The following is a 20,504-nucleotide window of genomic DNA, read 5'->3' on the forward strand; positions in this document are numbered from 1 at the left end:
GAGCGAGCTGCACTTAGTGCTATGGCGCGGTCGGGCCGGGCTGTGACTATACAGCTGGCCCGATGCGCAGACTAAATATTACAGACCCCCTCAGCAGAGAGCGGGTCTGTAAAAGCGCTGTCATTTTTACATTTTAAAAGGTAAAAAAGGGTTTTATGGCTATAGCACCTAAATAATGTTATATTATTCTGCACTATGTGCAGAATTATATAACATTATTTTTAAGGTTTACTGTCCCCTTTAACACCTCAAACAGCCTCTACACCTCAGCAATAGCTTTGCTGAGGTGCCTATTTAAAAAGAAACTGCTTTATTTTTTAAAACCGAAATCCAAACTGGAGCTGTTTCAGTAATGACAGGCTAACAATTGACAGGTAAACTTGAAAAAAAAACCCGATAAGATGCAGATCTCTCCTCCATACACAGGAAGTGAGAAAATAAATGCGCAATAGATAATTTTTTACCTCACACAAGCCCCGCCCATCGTGGGTGTGTCAAAAATAACGTCTCAGCAGACATCTTAATACGAAAAACATTAACAAAACCACCAAAATGAGCCAAGTTCTCATCAAGTCCCCAGTGCCTGCAATACTGCCAAACATAATCCCCCTTACAACACTAGGAGTAATGTATTAAAAATCTCTGTCAGGGAAATAGTAAAGTACCATGTCTTTTCCTTAAAGCAGCTTAAGAAAATAAATTAGCACTTACATCAATAAATCTGCCTGGCAGCAAGGCAGCTCACTAGGTTTGGAGAGGTCCTTTCCCTCACATTGACCTGTGGAAAATAATAAGAGCAGCAACTTTTATTTAAATATGAGGGAGGCGCAGTGAGAATTATGTCCCACAAGTTCCCTTTGCTTAAAAGCCACCAATGCTCTACTGAAGAGACTGAAATGGACTACAGCTACACCCTGGAGGAAAAACAGCACATACTAGTACTGCAAATAAAATAATAAACTCTTGATTGAAGAATCTTTTCAGACACCTAACTTTACCACTTCCTTACACTAATGTAGGCAAAGAGAATGACTGGTGGTTGGATAGAAGGGAGGTGATATTTAACAGCTTTGCTGTGGTGCTCTTTGCCGCCTCCTGCTAGCCAGGAGTGATATTCCCAACAGTAATTGATGATGATCCGTGGACTCAACGTGTCATTAGAAAGAAAATATTGTCTTCAGCTCACAACGCCAAGCTAACAATACCCACAGAATACAGTAAGGATTTAGTGTGACATACACAGTTGATTTTATTAACTGCACGACTCTAAAGCAAAGTCAAAATATGAATTTGTATCTAAAGCACAGGCATATAATAGAAATAAATGCATAAATACCTGTGAATCTTTAACAATGCTAGTGACATCAGGCTGTATTTGGTTTGCAATGCCAAAGTCTATTAGCTTAAGCATCCCATCAACAATCAGAAAGTTTGCAGGCTTCAAGTCACTATGAACAATACCTACAGATGGAAACAAGTTTAGATGTAGGCGTTTGTTGCACAAGTTAACCAAAATGACCAAACATGTGACAGCGGTTTTTACCATTACTATGTAAAAAGACAAAGCAGAACATAAATGGCTTCTAAATCTATCAGGCAGAAAAACTGAGATGAACAAAGTAACACATTTTGTATTCATTCATTTTGTAAACAAACGTTCATGATTCAGATAGAACATGTCATTTTAATCAACTTCCCAATGTACTTCTAATATTTAATTTGCTTCTTTCTCTTGGTATCTTGTTTAAAATCATACCTAGGTAAATTCAGAAGCAGCACTACTGGGAACTAGCTGCTGATTGGTGGCAGCACATCTATGCTTCCTGTCATTTGCTCACCAGATGTGTTCAGTTAGCTCTCAGTAGTGTATTGTTGCTCCTTCAACACAGGATACTAAGAGAATGAAGTACATTTAATAATAAATTGGAAAAGTTGTTTAAAATGAAACTGTGAAAAAAAAAATTGGATTTCATGTCCCTTTAATGAACAAACAGGAAACCATATTCAATGTCTTTTTTTTAATAACGAAAAATATTACAAGCATCAAAATTAAAGATTAAGTATACAAAAAAACAAAAAACATCCAGAGTTACACTAATATTATTATTAATATATTTAAGCAGGGTCTAAGACTAATACAATGTATTATACCATGTTGATGTATTGTATGGACAGCTTCAAGCATATTCTTCCAGTAGCTCTTACGTTCCCAAGCATTGATGGTCTTTTTTTTCCTTAGCCATGAATTAAGATCAATATTTCCACACTCCATAACCATGTATATATGTTTGTCTGTGATTTCACTGAAAAAAAGGCAAGTAGCTATTAAAATATGCAAACAAACAAAAAAAATTTAAGTAAATACAAAATAATTGAACATACTAATCAAATAGCCGAATAATCTTATCGCAGTGTTGCTGTAGTTTCTTTAAATGTGAAATTTCATTCTGATAGCTTTCAATGGTCTGTCGGTCAGCTTCTTCTAAGTTCACATACTTGATGGCATATAATTGTTTTTTCTCATCCATTACTTGAAACACCTTTATTTATAAGAGAGTATAGTTTGCATTAGTGACATTACAGCATTTATTTACATATACATGGCATGTATCAACAATTAAGCACTGAGCTAATGTTTTTAATTCACTTAAAACTGTCCTTTTGTTAGGGAAATGTGCACTGTTTTACAGTTCATGGATATAGCATTGTCTTCATATTGTTCATCTTATTTCCTTTGCTGTGGCCAATTAGGAGCCATGAAACTGGCATTCACTGTGTAGAATGTTTAGTGTCAAAGTTACAGGATCCACACAGCCTCTCATTTTCAGATTTAAATTGCCTAAACTACTATTTTTTTTTTTTTTTTTTTTTTTTTAAGTAAGCATCATTAAAAAAATAAATGTTCTAATTCGTTAAAGCATGTAATTTCATCCCTATTGGCCGAGCAACTCAGCATTTAACTCCGGAAAAGTTTCTAGCTGTGAAACTAGCGCTGCTAATAGGTTCACTGGAAATTTCCGCTCGAGACCAGTAGTTCTGAGACTCCAGAGCAATACTTTAAAAAAGTGTTTAACTCCTGGTGCTGCAGGGCCGCTAGTAATAAAATGACATACTCTAACAAATTAGAGAATGTAATGTTTGCACTATAAGGGCCATTTAACTGATGCCCCTTTAATGCATTTTAGGTTATGAAATATTGTTCAAACACATTTAAATCAATATATAGCTCACCTTGTGGTGTGAAAATCTATAACAAAAAAAAACAAAACAAAAAAAAACAACTCGTCTGCTACTTATAATTGAGACCTTTCACAAAAACCCTTTTTCATCCCATCAGAAAACCAGATTCACTTTTTGTCCCCAAAATTTCTAAAATTATTTTAAACCGATTTGGACCATTGTCACATGATAGTGTCCTCCTTTCCCTTTGCTGTTTTATGAAATCTATTTGGGAGAAAACAGCTAAAAATGAATTTATATTTCTGTAATCCGAATGTAGGGATGTATTAAAGTGATGGTAAATGAAACCACTTTATATTTAGACATTCGATGTGAAATGTAAAAATAATATTACTTTCATTGATGAAAAAACAGATTTAAAAAAAATTACTGTAGTAATTTTTATATAACTGCTACTTTGCTACTGCACGCTCTGGCAGCCCCAACACTAAGACAATTCCCCCCCCCCCCCCGAAGTTTTGCGGTGGTCCAATCCAAATTGTGGTATGCTTCAATGTAAAAAAAAAAACAACACATGGATCTTTGCGCATGACGTTGGCAACGCATGCGCAAAAGATCCAGTTGCTTTTTTCCCCCCAGTGAAACATGTCAAAATGCCATGATTTTGATTGGACAAAAGTGAAAACGTCATGGGGGAGGAAAGTGTCTTAGTGTCAGGGCTGCCAGAGGGTGCGGTAGCAAAGTATTATTATTATTCTTTATTTATAAAGCGCCAACAGATTCTGCAGCACTGCCCATGGGTACAAGGATAAAAGTACAACGGAGAAACAATACAATAAGAGACAACATTTTACAGACAAACACAGGGGGAATTGAGGGCCCCTATTCCCATGGGAACTTACAATCTAGCAGTTATATAAAAGTTACTACAGTAAGTTTTAAATATGTGTTTTTTCATCAATGAAAGTAATATTTTTATATTTCACAGTGAATGGCTAAATATAAAGTGGTTTCTTTTATAATCACTTTAATGATCAGTATATATTCAAAATAAGCTATCCTCATAAAACACTAAAATTAAGGATTTACGTATTTGCTCAAAAATACTAGCAATGTGTAAATAATGTTATTAATGCATTAAATAATTTATGCAACCTGATAAATTCATCTTACACATGATGGTGACAGTCCACGAGTCATTACTTGTGAGAATTCCCCTGACCACTAGGAAGAGCCAAAAGACACCCTAAAATACCAGAGATTTAAAGAGATATGAAACCCTTTTTTTTCCCTTTCATGATTCAGACAGAGCATATACATTTTAAACAACTTTCCAAGTTACTTCTATTATCAAATTGTCTTCGTTCTCTTAATATCCTTTGTTGAAGGAGCAGCAATGCACTACTATGAGGTAGTTAGTGCATCAGGTGAACCAATGAGAAGAGGCATATTTTTTCGGCCACCAATCAGCAGCTAGCTCCCAGTAATGCATTGCTCCCCCAAGTCTACCTAAGTATTCTTTTAAACAAAGGATACCAAGTAAACAAAGCAAATTAGATAAAATAAGTAAATTGGAGATTTGTTTAAAATTGCATGCTTTATCTGAATCACGACAGAAAAAAAAAATTGGGTTTCATGTCCCTTTAAATCCCTTCTACTTCCCCTGAATCCTCATTCACATATAGAGCCAAGTAGACAAGGAAAAAAAAAGCTGGAAAAACAAAGCAAGTCCTGACACCACCTGAAGAAAATAAAAGGGCAGAGCTCATGGAGGCTCACCATCATGAACAAAATTAATTTAGCAAGTAAGCATACATTTTGTTTTCTTTCATAATATGTTGAGAGTCCACAAATCATCACGTTTTGGAATCAATACCTAAGCAGTGAAGTCCAGTAGATCACTATGAAATAGGTAGGGACAGACAGTGAAGGCAGGTACATTACTGATCAGGCATACACAGACCGCAGACGTTTCCTGCCAATAGCAGCCTCAGAAGAGGCATACAGATCAAACTAATCAAACATTGAAAAAGTGTGCAAAGAAGACCAGGTAGCTGACATGTAAATTTGATCAACAGAAGCTTCATTACAAAAGGCCCAATAAATGGCAACTGCTCTAGTAGAATGAGCAGCAATACGCACAGGGGGAGTCTTTCATGCAACCAAATATGGTTTACGAATTAAGGCTTCAAGCTAAGCAGCTAAAATAACAGCCATAGCTTTCTGCCATTTGTGAAGCCAAGAAAAATTAACAAAAAGAGAAGAAAAAAAAATCTAAATTCTTTTGTAGCTTCCACGACATCCAGATTGTTAACATGCTGCTTAAAATTCTTAGGAGCTGGACACAAAGAAAGCTACAATTTCCTGACTGATAGTATCCATAGATACTACTTTAGCAAGTATCTCTTCTGATATTTCATCAGGATAAGTACAGCCTTATCCTGATGAAATATCAGAAGAGAAGGTTTGCAAGATAAAGCTGAAAGCTCAAAAAATGTGTCTGGCAGAAGAAATAGTCAAAAGAAAAATAACTTTACAAAACAGAAGCTGACTGTCTAAGCCGTGCACAGACTCAAAAGGATGAGTTTGAAAAACCCTCAAAACCAGATTCCAGTGAGGAGATACTGATGAATAGCTGGTTGGATCAGAGCCTGAACAAAGGGTCTGAAAACCTGGAATTTTAGCAATTCCTTATACAAACACTCCTCCAAGAACTCAAGAGCTCTAGGATTTCTAAAAGAATTCCAGCTTTAACCTTTGTAAGCACACCAAGTAAAAACATAATTTATGCTTACCTGATAAATTTATTTCTCTTGTGATGTATCGAGTCCACAGATTCATCCTTACTTGTGGGATATTCTCCTCCCCTACAGGAAGTGGCAAAGAGAGCACCCACAGCAGAGCTGCCTATATAGCTCCCCCCTTAGCTCCATCCCCGAGTCATTCGACCGAAGGCTAGGAAGAAAAAGGAGAAACAATAGGGTGCAGTGGTGAATGAAAGTTTAAAAATAAAAATATATATGCCTGTCTTAAAAAAACAGGGTGGGCCGTGGACTTGATACATCACAAGAGAAATAAATTTATCAGGTAAGCATAAATTATGTTTTCACTTGTAAGATGTATCAAGTCCACGGATTCATCCTTACTTGTGGGATACCAATACCAAAGCTTTAGGACACGGATGAAGGGAGGGACAAGACAGGGACCTTAAACGGAAGGCACCACTGCTTGTAGAACCTTTCTCCCAAAAATAGCCTCTGAAGAAGCAAAAGTATCGAATTTGGAAAATTTGGAAAAAGTATGAAGCGAAGACCAAATCGCAGCGCCTTACAAATCTGTTCAACAGAAGCCTCATTTTTAAAATCCCATGTGGAAGCAACAGCTTTAGTAGAATGAGCAGTAATCCTTTCAGGAGGCTGCCGTCCAGCAGTCTCATAGGCTAAACGGATGATGCTTTTCAGCCAAAAGGAAAGAGAGGTAGCCCTTTGACCTCTCCGCTTACCAGAATAAACAACAAACAAAGAAGATGTTTGACGGATATCTTTAGTTGCTTGTAAGTAGAATTTTAAAGCACAAACCACATCAAGATTGTGTAAAAGACGTTCCTTCTTAGAAGAAGGCTTAGGACACAAAGAAGGAACCACAATCTCTTGATTGATATTCTTATTAGAAACAACATTAGGAAGAAACCCAGGTTTGGTACGTAAAACCACCTTATCTGCATGGAAAACAAGGTAGGGGGAATCACATTGTAAAGCAGATAGCTCAGAAACTCTTCGAGCCGAAGAGATAGCTACAAAAAACAAAACTTTCCAAAATAAAAGCTTAATATCTATGGAATGCATAGGTTCAAACGGAACCCCTTGAAGAACATTAAGAACTAAGTTTAGGCTCCATGGCGGAGCAACAGGTTTAAATACAGGCTTGATTCTGACCAAAGCCTGACTAAATGCTTGAACGTCTGGGACAACTGCCAGACGTTTGTGAAGTAGAATAGACAAAGCAGATATTTGACCTAGCAGATAATCACTTCTCCAAACCTTCTTGGAGAAAAGACAGTATTCTAGGAATCCTAATCTTACTCCATGAGTAACCCTTGGATTCACACCAATAAAGATATTTGCGCCAAATCTTATGATAAATCTTCCTGGTGACAGGCTTTCTAGCCTGAATCAGGGTATCAATGACCGACTCAGAGAAACCACGCTTTGATAAAACCATGCGTTCAATCTCCAAGCAGTCAGATGCAGAGAAATTAGATTTGGATGCGTGAACGGGCCTTGAATTAGAAGGTCCCGCCTCATTGGCAGAGTCCACGATGGAATCGAGGACATGTCCACTAGGACTGCATACCAAGTCCTACAGTCGTGATGTTGTCCGACTGAAACCTGATGAATTTAGCCGCAGCAAGCTGAGGCCACACCTGAAGCGCATTGAAAATCGCTCTCAGTTCTAAAATGTTTATCGGGAGAAGAGCTTCCTCCCGAGACCATAAGTCCTGTGCTTTCAGGGAGTTCCAGACTGCACCCCAGCCTAGCAGGCTGACATCTGTCTTTACAATGAGCTACTCTGGCCTGCGGAAGAACATTCCCTGAGACAGGTGGTCCTGAGACAACCACCAGAGAAGAGAATCTCTGGTCTCCTGGTCCAGATGCAGTTGAGGAGATAAGTCTGCATAATCCCCATTCCACTGATTGAGCATGCATAGTTGCAGTGGTCTGAGGTGTAGACGGGCAAAAGGAACTATGTCCATTGCCGCTACCATGAGTCCGATTACCTCCATACACTGAGCCACTGATGGCCGAGGAATGGAATGAAGAGCTCGGCAAGTGGATAAGAGTTTTAACTTTCTGACCTCCGCCAGAAATATTCTCATTTCTACCGAGTCTATCAGAGTCCCTAGGAAGGAAACTCTTGTAAGAGGGAAGAGAGAACTCTTTTTTTATGTTCACCTTCCACCCGTGAGATGTCAGAAAAGCCAACACAATGTCTGTGTGAGACTTGGCTAGCTGGAAAGTCGACGCCTGAATTAAGATGTAGTCTAGATAAGGAGCCACTGCTATGCCCCGTGGTCGTAGAACCGCCAGAAGGGACCCTAGCACTTTTGTGAAAATTCTGGGAGCCGTGGCCAACCCGAAGGGAAGGGCCACAAACTGGTAATGCCTGTCCAGAAAGGCGAATCTGAGGAACTGACGATGATCTCTGTGAATAGTGATGTGTAGATACGCATCCTTTAAGTCTACGGTAGTCATATATTGACCCTCCTGGATCAGAGGTAGAATAGTCCGAATAGTCTCCATCTTGAATGATGGAACTTTGAGGAACTTGTTTAGAATTTTGAGATCCAAGATTGGTCTGAAAGTTCCCTCTTTCTTGGGAACCACAAACAGGTTTGAATAAAACCCTAGCCCCTGTTCCTCCTTTGGGACTGGGCGAATCACCCCCATGGTATGTAGGTCTTCTACACAGCGTAAGAACGCCTCTCTCTTTGTCTGGTTTACAGACAATCGAGAAATGTGAAATCTCCCCCTTGGAAGGGAGCCCTTGAATTCCAGAAGATATCCCTGGGACACAATTTCTAAAGCCCAGGGATCCTGAACATCTCTCGCCCAAGCCTGAGCGAAGAGAGAGAGTCTGCCCCCTACTAGATCCGGTCCCGGATCGGGGGCTACCCCTTCATGCTGTCTTAGAGGCAGCTGCAGGCTTCTTGGCTTGTTTACCCTTGTTCTAAGCCTGGTTAGGTCTCCAGACTGACTTGGATTGGGCAAAATTCCCCTCTTGCTTTGTAGCAGAGGAAGCTGAAGCGGGACCACTCTTAAAGTTCTGAAAGGAACGAAAATTATTTTGTTTGGCCCTCATCTTATTTGATCTATCCTGAGGGAGGGCATGACCCTTCCCTCCAGTGATGTCTGAAATAATCTCCTTCAGTTCAGGCCCGAATAGGGTTTTACCCTTGAAAGGGATGTTCAAAAGTTTAGATTTAGATGACACATCAGCAGACCAGGACTTAAGCCATAACCCCCTGCGTGCTAAAATGGCAAAACCTGAATTCTTTGCTGCTAATTTAGCCAGTTGAAAAGTGGCATCTGTAATAATAGAATTAGCCTACTTAAGTGCCTTAATTCTGTCCATAATTTCCTCTAATGGAGTCTCCATTTGAAGAGCCTCTTCTAGAGCTGCAAACCAGAAAGCAGCTGCAGTTGTTACAGGAACAATGCACGCAATAGGTTGGAGAGAAAAACCTTGATGAACAAAAATTTTCTTCAGGAGACCCTCCAATTTTTTATCCATAGGATCTTTGAAAGCAAAACTGTCCTCGATAGGTATAGTTGTACGCTTAGACAGAGTAGAAATAGCTCCCTCCACCTTAGGAACTGTCTGCCATGAGTCCCTTATGGTATCAGATATGGGAAACATTTTTTTAAAAACAGGAGGGGGAGTGAACGGAATACCTGGTCTATCCCACTCCTTAGCAATAATATTCACAATCCTCTTAGGGACTGGAAAAACATCAGTGTAAACAGGAACCTCTAAGTATCTATCCATTTTACACAATTTCTCTGGGACCACTATAGGGTCACAATCATCTAGAGTTGCTAATACCTCCCTAAGCAATAAACGGAGGTGTTCAAGCTTAAATTTATAGGCCGTCATATCAGAATCTGAGGATGCGTCTTTCCTGAATCAGAAATTTCTCCCTCAGATAACAAATCCCTCGCCCCTTCAGAGCATTGTGAGGGTATATCAGAAACGGCTACTAAAGCGTGAGACGGCTCAGCATTTTTCCTTAACCCAGAGCTGTCCCGCTTTCCTTTTAAACCAGGCAGTTTGGACAAAACCTCAGTGAGGGTTGTATTCATAACTGTGGCCATGTCCAGTAAAGTAAATTAATGTGACGCACTAGAGGTACTTTGCGTCACTTGTGCGGGCGTTACTGGTTGTGACACTTGGGGAGAGCTAGATGGCGAACCCTCATTTACTTATGACTGACAATCATCTATTGCTCTATTTTTAAGTGCTAATATGTGTTCTTTATAATTAATAGACATATCAGTACATTTGGGACACATTCTAAGAGGGGGTTCCACAATGGCATCCAAACATATTGAACAAGGATTTTCCTTGGTATCAGACATGTTAAACAGGCTAGTAATGTAACAAGCAAGCTTGGAAAACACTGTAATCAAAGTAAATAACACTTAGAAATAAAACGGTACTGTGCCTTTAAGAGAAAAAAAGCTGCACAAGTTCTGCAAAACAGTGTAAAAAAGCAGTAAACTTAACAAAATGTTTACAGTATTATCTTACAGCCTTAGTAACTTTGCACAACTATGCAAATAAACAATTAACCCCTTTAATGGCAAAACCGGATTGAAAAAACATTAAAAAACCGGTAAAAAAAGTCTTTCAGCACCTTGCCACAGCTCTGCTGTGGCGCCTACCTGCCCTTCAGAACGTTGGATGACTCTTAAGGAAAAGAAACTGCGCAACTGAGGCTCAAAAATAGGCCCCTCCCACCTCACTCAATGTTTTGAGGCCTATTAGAAAAACACCTGAGTGTCTCTTAATTAACCATGTGGGTTAAAAAACCCTAACAAAAGCCACAAAGACCCCTTCAGTCCCTTCCAAAAACGTTATAATTGCATCATTTACTTAAACAAACAAAAAACGTTTTTGTTTTTTTTAACAGTGTCACCAGTAACAAATGAGCCCTTCAAGCAAGCTGAAATTCCTATCCAAGTGTCTGAAATACAGCTTACCCTTTCTCCATGGGGATATTGCCAGCCCTTTCTAGAATAAACACAGTCTGTCTAGAAAAACATAGACTGAACATAACTCATATGCAGCTTAGCATGCAAACCGTTCCCCCAACTGAAGTTTTCCTGTACTCTTCAGCCCTTGTGAGAACAGTAGTGGATCTTAGTTACAAAGTGCTAAGATCATAAACCTCCTTGCAGAAATCTTCATCTCTTTTTCTGCCAAAGAGTAAATAGTACACACGGGCACCATTTAAAATAAACTTTTGCTTGAGAAATAAAAAACGAACATTTTTGTCACCACACTCGCTCTGCACTTCCTAGTTACTTAGAGTAGGCAAAGAGAATGACTGGGGGGTGGAGCTATATAGGCAGCTCTGCTGTGGGTGCTCTCTTTGCCACTTCCTGTAGGGGAGGAGAATATCCCACAAGTAAGGATGAATCAGTGGACTCGATACATCTTACAAGAGAAAAAGGTTTTCGATACCTTATGATAAATACATCTGGTTAAAGATTTCCTAGCCTGAATCAAGGTGTCAATAACTTTGTCAGAAAAACTTAGAGAGAGAGCACTAAACGTTAAATCACCAGGCCACCAACTTAAGAATTTTGAGATCCTGATAAAAAAAGAGGACACTGAAAAAGAAGATCCCTTCTTAGAGGAAGCTTTCAAGGTGGGGACAAGGACGTCTGAAATAGGTCTGTAAACCAAACATTACTGAAGCTTGTTACTGCTTGGTTATGAATATCACTCTGTATAGTATCAAACAGAGGAAAGATGTAAATCAGACTGAACGATCCGGGGGAACCTAAGGGTCCCCGAGACCAGGCACAGTGGGGTACTTTGTGATTCAAGTTGGAGGCCATAAGATCTCAGCCAGACCCCAAAGTCTCACAATCTCGTTGAAAACTTCCTTTTGGACTTAGAGACCACTCTGCTGTGTGAAGAGACTGATGACTAAAAGTCTGCCTCCCAATTGTTTATACCCGAAATGTGAAGGTCAGAAATCCTGCATTGAAAATGTTCTACCAAACCGATGATTCGGAACACTTCCATCATTGCTAAGGAACTGCGAGTTTCTCCTTGATAGCTGATGTTAGCTACCTCTGTGACATTGTCTTAGTGGAATCGAAGAAAAAATACCTGTGTGAGATCAGGTCACCTCTGGAGAACCCCGACGATCATACAGACTTCCAGAATATTTATGGGTAACCTTGCCTCTGAAGGAGACCACTCTTAGTGCAGAAATAGCAGGGCAGAATGTCACTGATGCAGAGAGGGACACTGAGATTAATGCAATCCTAAAGCTCATCCAGAGTCGTTTTCCCAGAAGCAAGTTCTGAGAAGTTGTCATACCAAACAGCAGTAGTGGTAGTGACATGTGCAACACTGACTGCAGTTTTAAACATAAAGGCTGCAGCTGCATTCTGAAAGACCATCTGAAATCCCTCAAGTTTTCTATCCAAAAGATCCTTAAGAGAGGAAATATCATTCAAAGGAATAGTAGCATACCTGGCAAGAGTGAAAATAGCGGCATCTACCTTTCACAAATCTCTGTATAAAAAAAAAAAAAGGAGAGAGAAGGAACAAATTTAAACTTAGCAGAAGGAAGAAAAGTAATACCTGGCTTCTACCATTCTTTAGAAATTAGTTCAGAAACTGAATTATGCACAAGAAAAACAGAATTTATGTTTACCTGATAAATTACTTTCTCCAACGGTGTGTCCGGTCCACGGCGTCATCCTTACTTGTGGGATATTCTCTTCCCCAACAGGAAATGGCAAAGAGCCCAGCAAAGCTGGTCACATGATCCCTCCTAGGCTCCGCCTACCCCAGTCATTCGACCGACGTTAAGGAGGAATATTTGCATAGGAGAAACCATATGGTACCGTGGTGACTGTAGTTAAAAAAATAAATTATCAGACCTGATTAAAAAACCAGGGCGGGCCGTGGACCGGACACACCGTTGGAGAAAGTAATTTATCAGGTAAACATAAATTCTGTTTTCTCCAACATAGGTGTGTCCGGTCCACGGCGTCATCCTTACTTGTGGGAACCAATACCAAAGCTTTAGGACACGGATGAAGGGAGGGAGCAAATCAGGTCACCTAAATGGAAGGCACCACGGCTTGCAAAACCTTTCTCCCAAAAATAGCCTCAGAAGAAGCAAAAGTATCAAACTTGTAAAATTTGGTAAAAGTGTGCAGTGAAGACCAAGTCGCTGCCCTACATATCTGATCAACAGAAGCCTCGTTCTTGAAGGCCCATGTGGAAGCCACAGCCCTAGTGGAATGAGCTGTGATTCTTTCGGGAGGCTGCCGTCCGGCAGTCTCGTAAGCCAATCTGATGATGCTTTTAATCCAAAAAGAGAGAGAGGTAGAAGTTGCTTTTTGACCTCTCCTTTTACCGGAATAAACAACAAACAAGGAAGATGTTTGTCTAAAATCCTTTGTAGCATCTAAATAGAATTTTAGAGCGCGAACAACATCCAAATTGTGCAACAAACGTTCCTTCTTTGAAACTGGTTTCGGACACAGAGAAGGTACGATAATCTCCTGGTTAATGTTTTTGTTAGAAACAACTTTTGGAAGAAAACCAGGTTTAGTACGTAAAACCACCTTAGCTGCATGGAACACCAGATAAGGAGGAGAACACTGCAGAGCAGATAATTCTGAAACTCTTCTGGCAGAAGAAATTGCAACTAAAAACAAAACTTTCCAAGATAATAACTTAATATCAACGGAATGCAAGGGTTCAAACGGAACCCCCTGAAGAACTGAAAGAACTAAATTGAGACTCCAAGGAGGAGTCAAAAATTTGTAAACAGGCTTAATTCTAACCAGAGCCTGAACAAAGGCTTGAACATCTGGCACAGCAGCCAGTTTTTTGTGAAGTAACACCGACAAGGCAGAAATCTGTCCCTTCAGGGAACTTGCAGATAATCCTTTTTCCAATCCTTCTTGAAGGAAGGATAGAATCCTAGGAATCTTAACCTTGTCCCAAGGGAATCCTTTAGATTCACACCAACAGATATATTTTTTCCAAATTTTGTGGTAAATCTTTCTAGTTACAGGCTTTCTGGCCTGAACAAGAGTATCGATAACAGAATCTGAGAACCCTCGCTTCGATAAAATCAAGCGTTCAATCTCCAAGCAGTCAGCTGGAGTGAAACCAGATTCGGATGTTCGAACGGACCCTGAACAAGAAGGTCTCGTCTCAAAGGTAGCTTCCAAGGTGGAGCCGATGACATATTCACCAGATCTGCATACCAAGTCCTGCGTGGCCACGCAGGAGCTATCAAGATCACCGACGCCCTCTCCTGATTGATCCTGGCTACCAGCCTGGGGATGAGAGGAAACGGCGGGAACACATAGGCTAGTTTGAAGGTCCAAGGTGCTACTAGTGCATCCACTAGGGCCGCCTTGGGATCCCTGGATCTGGACCCGTAGCAAGGAACTTTGAAGTTCTGACGAGAGGCCATCAGATCCATGTCTGGAATGCCCCACAGCTGAGTGACTTGGGCAAAGATTTCCGGATGGAGTTCCCACTCCCCCGGATGCAATGTCTGACGACTCAGAAAATCCGCTTCCCAATTTTCCACTCCTGGGATGTGGATAGCAGACAGGTGGCAGGAGTGAGACTCCGCCCATAGAATGATTTTGGTCACTTCTTCCATCGCTAGGGAACTCCTTGTTCCCCCCTGATGGTTGATGTACGCAACAGTTGTCATGTTGTCTGATTGAAACCGTATGAACTTGGCCCTCGCTAGCTGAGGCCAAGCCTTGAGAGCATTGAATATCGCTCTCAGTTCCAGAATATTTATCGGTAGAAGAGATTCTTCCCGAGACCAAAGACCCTGAGCTTTCAGGGATTCCCAGACCGCGCCCCAGCCTATCAGACTGGCGTCGGTCGTGACAATGACCCACTCTGGTCTGCGGAATGTCATCCCTTGTGACAGGTTGTCCAGGGACAGCCACCAACGGAGTGAGTCTCTGGTCCTCTGATTTACTTGTATCTTCGGAGACAAGTCTGTATAGTCCCCATTCCACTGACTGAGCATGCACAGTTGTAATGGTCTTAGATGAATGCGCGCAAAAGGAACTATGTCCATTGCCGCTACCATCAACCCGATCACTTCCATGCACTGAGCTATGGAAGGAAGAGGAACGGAATGAAGTATTCGACAAGAGTCTAGAAGTTTTGTTTTTCTGGCCTCTGTCAGAAAAATCCTCATTTCTAAGGAGTCTATTATTGTTCCCAGGAAGGGAACCCTTGTTGACGGGGATAGAGAACTCTTTTCCACGTTCACTTTCCATCCGTGAGATCTGAGAAAGGCCAGGACAATGTCCGTGTGAGCCCTTGCTTGAGGAAGGGACGACGCTTGAATCAGAATGTCGTCCAAGTAAGGTACTACAGCAATGCCCCTTGGTCTTAGCACAGCTAGAAGGGACCCTAGTACCTTTGTGAAAATCCTTGGAGCAGTGGCTAATCCGAAAGGAAGCGCCACGAACTGGTAATGTTTGTCCAGGAATGCGAACCTTAGGAACCGATGATGTTCCTTGTGGATAGGAATATGTAGATACGCATCCTTTAAATCCACCGTGGTCATGAATTGACCTTCCTGGATGGAAGGAAGAATAGTTCGAATGGTTTCCATCTTGAACGATGGAACCTTGAGAAACTTGTTTAAGATCTTGAGATCTAAGATTGGTCTGAACGTTCCCTCTTTTTTGGGAACTATGAACAGATTGGAGTAGAACCCCATCCCTTGTTCTCTTAATGGAACAGGATGAATCACTCCCATTTTTGACAGGTCTTCTACACAATGTAAGAATGCCTGTCTTTTTATGTGGTCCGAAGACAACAGACCTGTGGAACCTCCCCCTTGGGGGAAGTCCCTTGAATTCCAGAAGATAACCTTGGGAGACTATTTCTAGCGCCCAAGGATCCAGAACATCTCTTGCCCAAGCCTGAGCGAAGAGAGAGAGTCTGCCCCCCACCAGATCCGGTCCCGGATCGGGGGCCAACATTTCATGCAGTCTTGGTAGCAGTGGCAGGTTTCTTGGCCTGCTTTCCCTTGTTCCAGCCTTGCATTGGTCTCCAAGCTGGCTTGGCTTGAGAAGTATTACCCTCTTGCTTAGAGGACGTAGCACCTTGGGCTGGTCCGTTTCTACGAAAGGGACGAAAATTAGGTTTATTTTTTGCCTTGAAAGGCCGATCCTGAGGAAGGGCGTGGCCCTTACCCCCAGTGATATCAGAGATAATCTCTTTCAAGTCAGGGCCAAACAGCGTTTTCCCCTTGAAAGGAATGTTAAGTAGCTTGTTCTTGGAAGACGCATCAGCCGACCAAGATTTCAACCAAAGCGCTCTGCGCGCCACAATAGCAAACCCAGAATTCTTAGCCGCTAACCTAGCCAATTGCAAAGTGGCGTCTAGGGTGAAAGAATTAGCCAATTTGAGAGCATTGATTCTGTCCATAATCTCCTCAAAAGGAGGAGAATCACTATCGACCGCCTTTATCAGATCATCGAACCAGAAACATGCGGCTGTAGCGACAGGGACAATGCATGAAATTGGTTGTAGAAGGTAACCTTGCTGAACAAACATCTTTTTAAGCAAACCTTCTAATTTTTTATCCATAGGATCTTTGAAAGCACAACTATCCTCTATGGGTATAGTGGTGCGTTTGTTTAAAGTGGAAACCGCTCCCTCGACCTTGGGGACTGTCTGCCATAAGTCCTTTCTGGGGTCGACCATAGGAAACAATTTTTTAAATATGGGGGGAGGGACGAAAGGAATACCGGGCCTTTCCCATTCTTTATTAACAATGTCCGCCACCCGCTTGGGTATAGGAAAAGCTTCTGGGAGCCCCGGCACCTCTAGGAACTTGTCCATTTTACATAGTTTCTCTGGGATGACCAACTTGTCACAATCATCCAGAGTGGATAATACCTCCTTAAGCAGAATGCGGAGATGTTCCAACTTAAATTTAAATGCAATCACATCAGGTTCAGCCTGTTGAGAAATGTTCTCAGTAATTTCTCCCTCAGACAAAACCTCCCTGGCCCCATCAGACTGGGTTAGGGGCCCTTCAGAAATATTAATATCAGCGTCGTCATGCTCTTCAGTATCTAAAACAGAGCAGCCGCGCTTACGCTGACAAGTGTTCATTTTGGCTAAAATGTTTTTGACAGAATTGTCCATTACAGCCGTTAATTGTTGCATAGTAAGGAGTATTGGCGCGCTAGATGTACTAGGGGCCTCCTGAGTGGGCAAGACTCGTGTAGACGAAGGAGGGAATGATGCAGTACCATGCTTACTCCCCTCACTTGAGGAATCATCTTGGGCATCATTGTCATTATCACATAAATCACATTTATTTAAATGAATAGGAATTCTGGCTTCCCCACATTCAGAACACAGTCTATCTGGTAGTTCAGACATGTTAAACAGGCATAAACTTGATAACAAAGTACAAAAACGTTTTAAAATAAAACCGTTACTGTCACTTTAAATTTTAAACTGAACACACTTTATTACTGCAATTGCGAAAAAACATGAAGGAATTGTTCAAAATTCACCAAATTTTCACCACAGTGTCTTAAAGCCTTAAAAGTATTGCACACCAAATTTGGAAGCTTTAACCCTTAAAATAACGGAACCGGAGCCGTTTTAAACTTTAACCCCTTTACAGTCCCTGGTATCTGCTTTGCTGAGACCCAACCAAGCCCAAAGGGGAATACGATACCAAATGACGCCTTCAGAAAGTCTTTTCTAAGTATCAGAGCTCCTCTCACATGCGACTGCATGCCATGCCTCTCAAAAACAAGTGCGCCACACCGGCGCGAAAATGAGGCTCTGCTTATGCTTTGGGAAAGCCCCTAAGAATAAGGTGTCTAATACAGTGCCTGCCGATATTATTATATCAAAATACCCAGATAAATGATTCCTCAAGGCTAAATGTGTGTTAATAATGAATCGATTTAGCCCAGAAAAAGTCTACAGTCTTAATAAGCCCTTGTGAAGCCCTTATTTACAATCGTAATAAACATGGCTTACCGGATCCCATAGGGAAAATGACAGCTTCCAGCATTACATCGTCTTGTTAGAATGTGTCATACCTCAAGCAGCAAGAGGCTGCACACTGTTCCCCCAACTGAAGTTAATTGCTCTCAACAGTCCTGTGTGGAACAGCCATGGATTTTAGTTACGGTTGCTAAAATCATTTTCCTCATACAAACAGAAATCTTCATCTCTTTTCTGTTTCTGAGTAAATAGTACATACCAGCACTATTTCAAAATAACAAACTCTTGATTGAATAATAAAAACTACAGTTAAACACTAAAAAACTCTAAGCCATCTCCGTGGAGATGTTGCCTGTACAACGGCAAAGAGAATGACTGGGGTAGGCGGAGCCTAGGAGGGATCATGTGACCAGCTTTGCTGGGCTCTTTGCCATTTCCTGTTGGGGAAGAGAATATCCCACAAGTAAGGATGACGCCATGGACCGGACACACCTATGTTGGAGAAAGATAGCTATTTGGGGGGATGCCTAAAAATGTATAAATTCTTTTAACTGGTTGCTTAAAAGTGATGGTAAATCCTGGCAATTGTTATACGTTTGGATTTACCATCATTAAGAATAAACAGTTTCTGTCATAGTTTCCTAAAAAACGGCATTAAACTCACCCTATCTGTGAGGAACGTATATCGCTAACTCCACGCATCCTGCCACCCATGGCACAGCACTTTCTTCAATGAGGTGATGTTTCCACCTTTAAACCAATAGCTGTGCATGTCAACTCTGTTTTGATTTATTTCCTGTTTTCTTTACATTTGTATCTTTATATACATACATTGAATAAACATTTTTGAAAGCAGCTTAATAACCCACAAAAAAAAAAAAAAAAAACAGGACAACTAACATTTCATTCAAAAACACAACATATTATATAATATTACATAGTAAGAAGAAAACTACATGTCTTACCTTACTAGATCCACCTGTGCCAATTTGTTTTAAAACTACAAATGTTCGCCCTTTAATTACAATACAATCGTTTGAAGCTTGAGGTGTATAGACCTGAAAAAATGGTAACAAAACATAATCAGTTCTTCTGCAGCGGATTATCTTTTTCCTTAAAAGGGACAGTCTACTCCTTAATATTTATAGTTAAAAAAAGATAATCTCTTTATAACTCATTCCCCAGTTTTGCACAGACAACATGGTTATATTAATTTACTTTTTACCTCTGTGATCACCATGTATCTAAGCCTCTTTTGACAGCCCCCTGATCATATGGCTATTATCTATTGACTTGCATTTTAACCAATTAGTGCAGTGTCCTGCACAACTCCAACGGGAGAGAACACAATGTTATCTATATGGCCAACATGAATTAGCAGTCTCCTGTTGTGAAAAGCAAATAAAAAAAGCATGTGATAGGAGGCTGTCTGTAGTGGCTTAGAAACAAGCAGATATTTAGAGGTTTTAATGTTATAAAGTATATTATACCTATTTAAAATATTTTAGCGCAAAATAAACTATTGAAGGGACACTCAAATCAAAATTAAACTTTCATTATTCAGATAGAGCAGGCAATTTTAAACAACTTTCCAATTTACTTCCTTTACCAAAATATGCACAGTGTTTTTATATTTAAACTTTTTGAGTCACCAGCTCCTACTGAGCATGTACAAGAAATCACAGAATAAACGTGTATGCATCTGGGATTGGCTGATGCTGTCACATGGTACAGGGGGAGTGGAAATAGACATAACTTTTAAAATTGTAAAAAAAAAAACATAATTTATGCTTACCTGATAAATTTATTTCTCTTGTAGTGTATCCAGTCCACGGATCATCCATTACTTATGGGATATATTCTCCTTCCCAACAGGAAGTTGCAAGAGTCCACCCACAGCAAAGCTGCTATATAGCTCCTCCCCTAACTGCCATTACCAGTCATTCGACCGAAAACATGCAGAGAAAGGAAAACCATAGGGTGCCGTGGTGACTGTAGTTTAATGGAAAAATTACCTGCCTTAAAGTGACAGGGCGGGCCGTGGACTGGATACACTACAAGATAAATAAATGTATCAGGTAAGCATAAATTATGTTTTCTCTTGTTAAGTGTATCCAGTCCACGGATCATCCATTACTTATGGGATACCAATACCAAAGCTAAAGTACACGGATGATGGGAGGGACAAGGCAGGTACTTAAACGGAAGTTACCACTGCCTGTAAAAAACCCTTTCTCCCAAAAATAGCCTCCGAAGAAGCAAGGTATCAAATTTGTTAAATTTGAAAAAGTATGAAGCGCAGACCAAGACTCCGTCTTGTAAATCTGTTCAACAGAAGCCACATTTAAAAAAGGCCCAAGTGAAAACCACAGCTCTAGTAGAATGAGCTGTAATCCCTTCAGGAGGCTGCTGTCCAGCAGTCTCATAAGCTAAATGAATTATGCTTTTTAACCAAAAAGACAGAGAGGTTGCTGAAGTCCTTTGACCTCTCCTCTGTCCAGAATAGACAACAAACAAGGTGAATGTTTGATGAAAATCTG

At 40.6% G+C, this 20,504-nt stretch overlaps 1 protein-coding gene across 1 annotated transcript in view; it reads right to left on the bottom strand.

The window, feature by feature from the left end:
- LOC128643769 (dual specificity protein kinase TTK) overlaps positions 1-19,023 on the bottom strand; it is a gene marked incomplete at its 3' end in the record, with an annotated part of 42,815 nt that extends 23,792 nt beyond the window's left edge. The window contains exons 1-4 of the mRNA XM_053696587.1: positions 18,930-19,023; positions 2,383-2,540; positions 2,152-2,303; positions 1,337-1,461 (exon numbers count right to left, since the gene is read on the bottom strand). Coding sequence (XP_053552562.1) covers positions 1,337-1,461; positions 2,152-2,303; positions 2,383-2,528 — 423 coding nt within the window. The remainder of the gene's footprint in view (positions 1-1,336; positions 1,462-2,151; positions 2,304-2,382; positions 2,541-18,929) is intronic.
- Between the last annotated feature and the right edge of the window lie 1,481 nt (positions 19,024-20,504).

The sequence above is a fragment of the Bombina bombina genome, unplaced genomic scaffold (genome assembly GCF_027579735.1).
Source record: "Bombina bombina isolate aBomBom1 unplaced genomic scaffold, aBomBom1.pri scaffold_1598, whole genome shotgun sequence".
In the NCBI taxonomy this organism is placed as follows: Eukaryota; Metazoa; Chordata; class Amphibia; order Anura; family Bombinatoridae; genus Bombina; species Bombina bombina.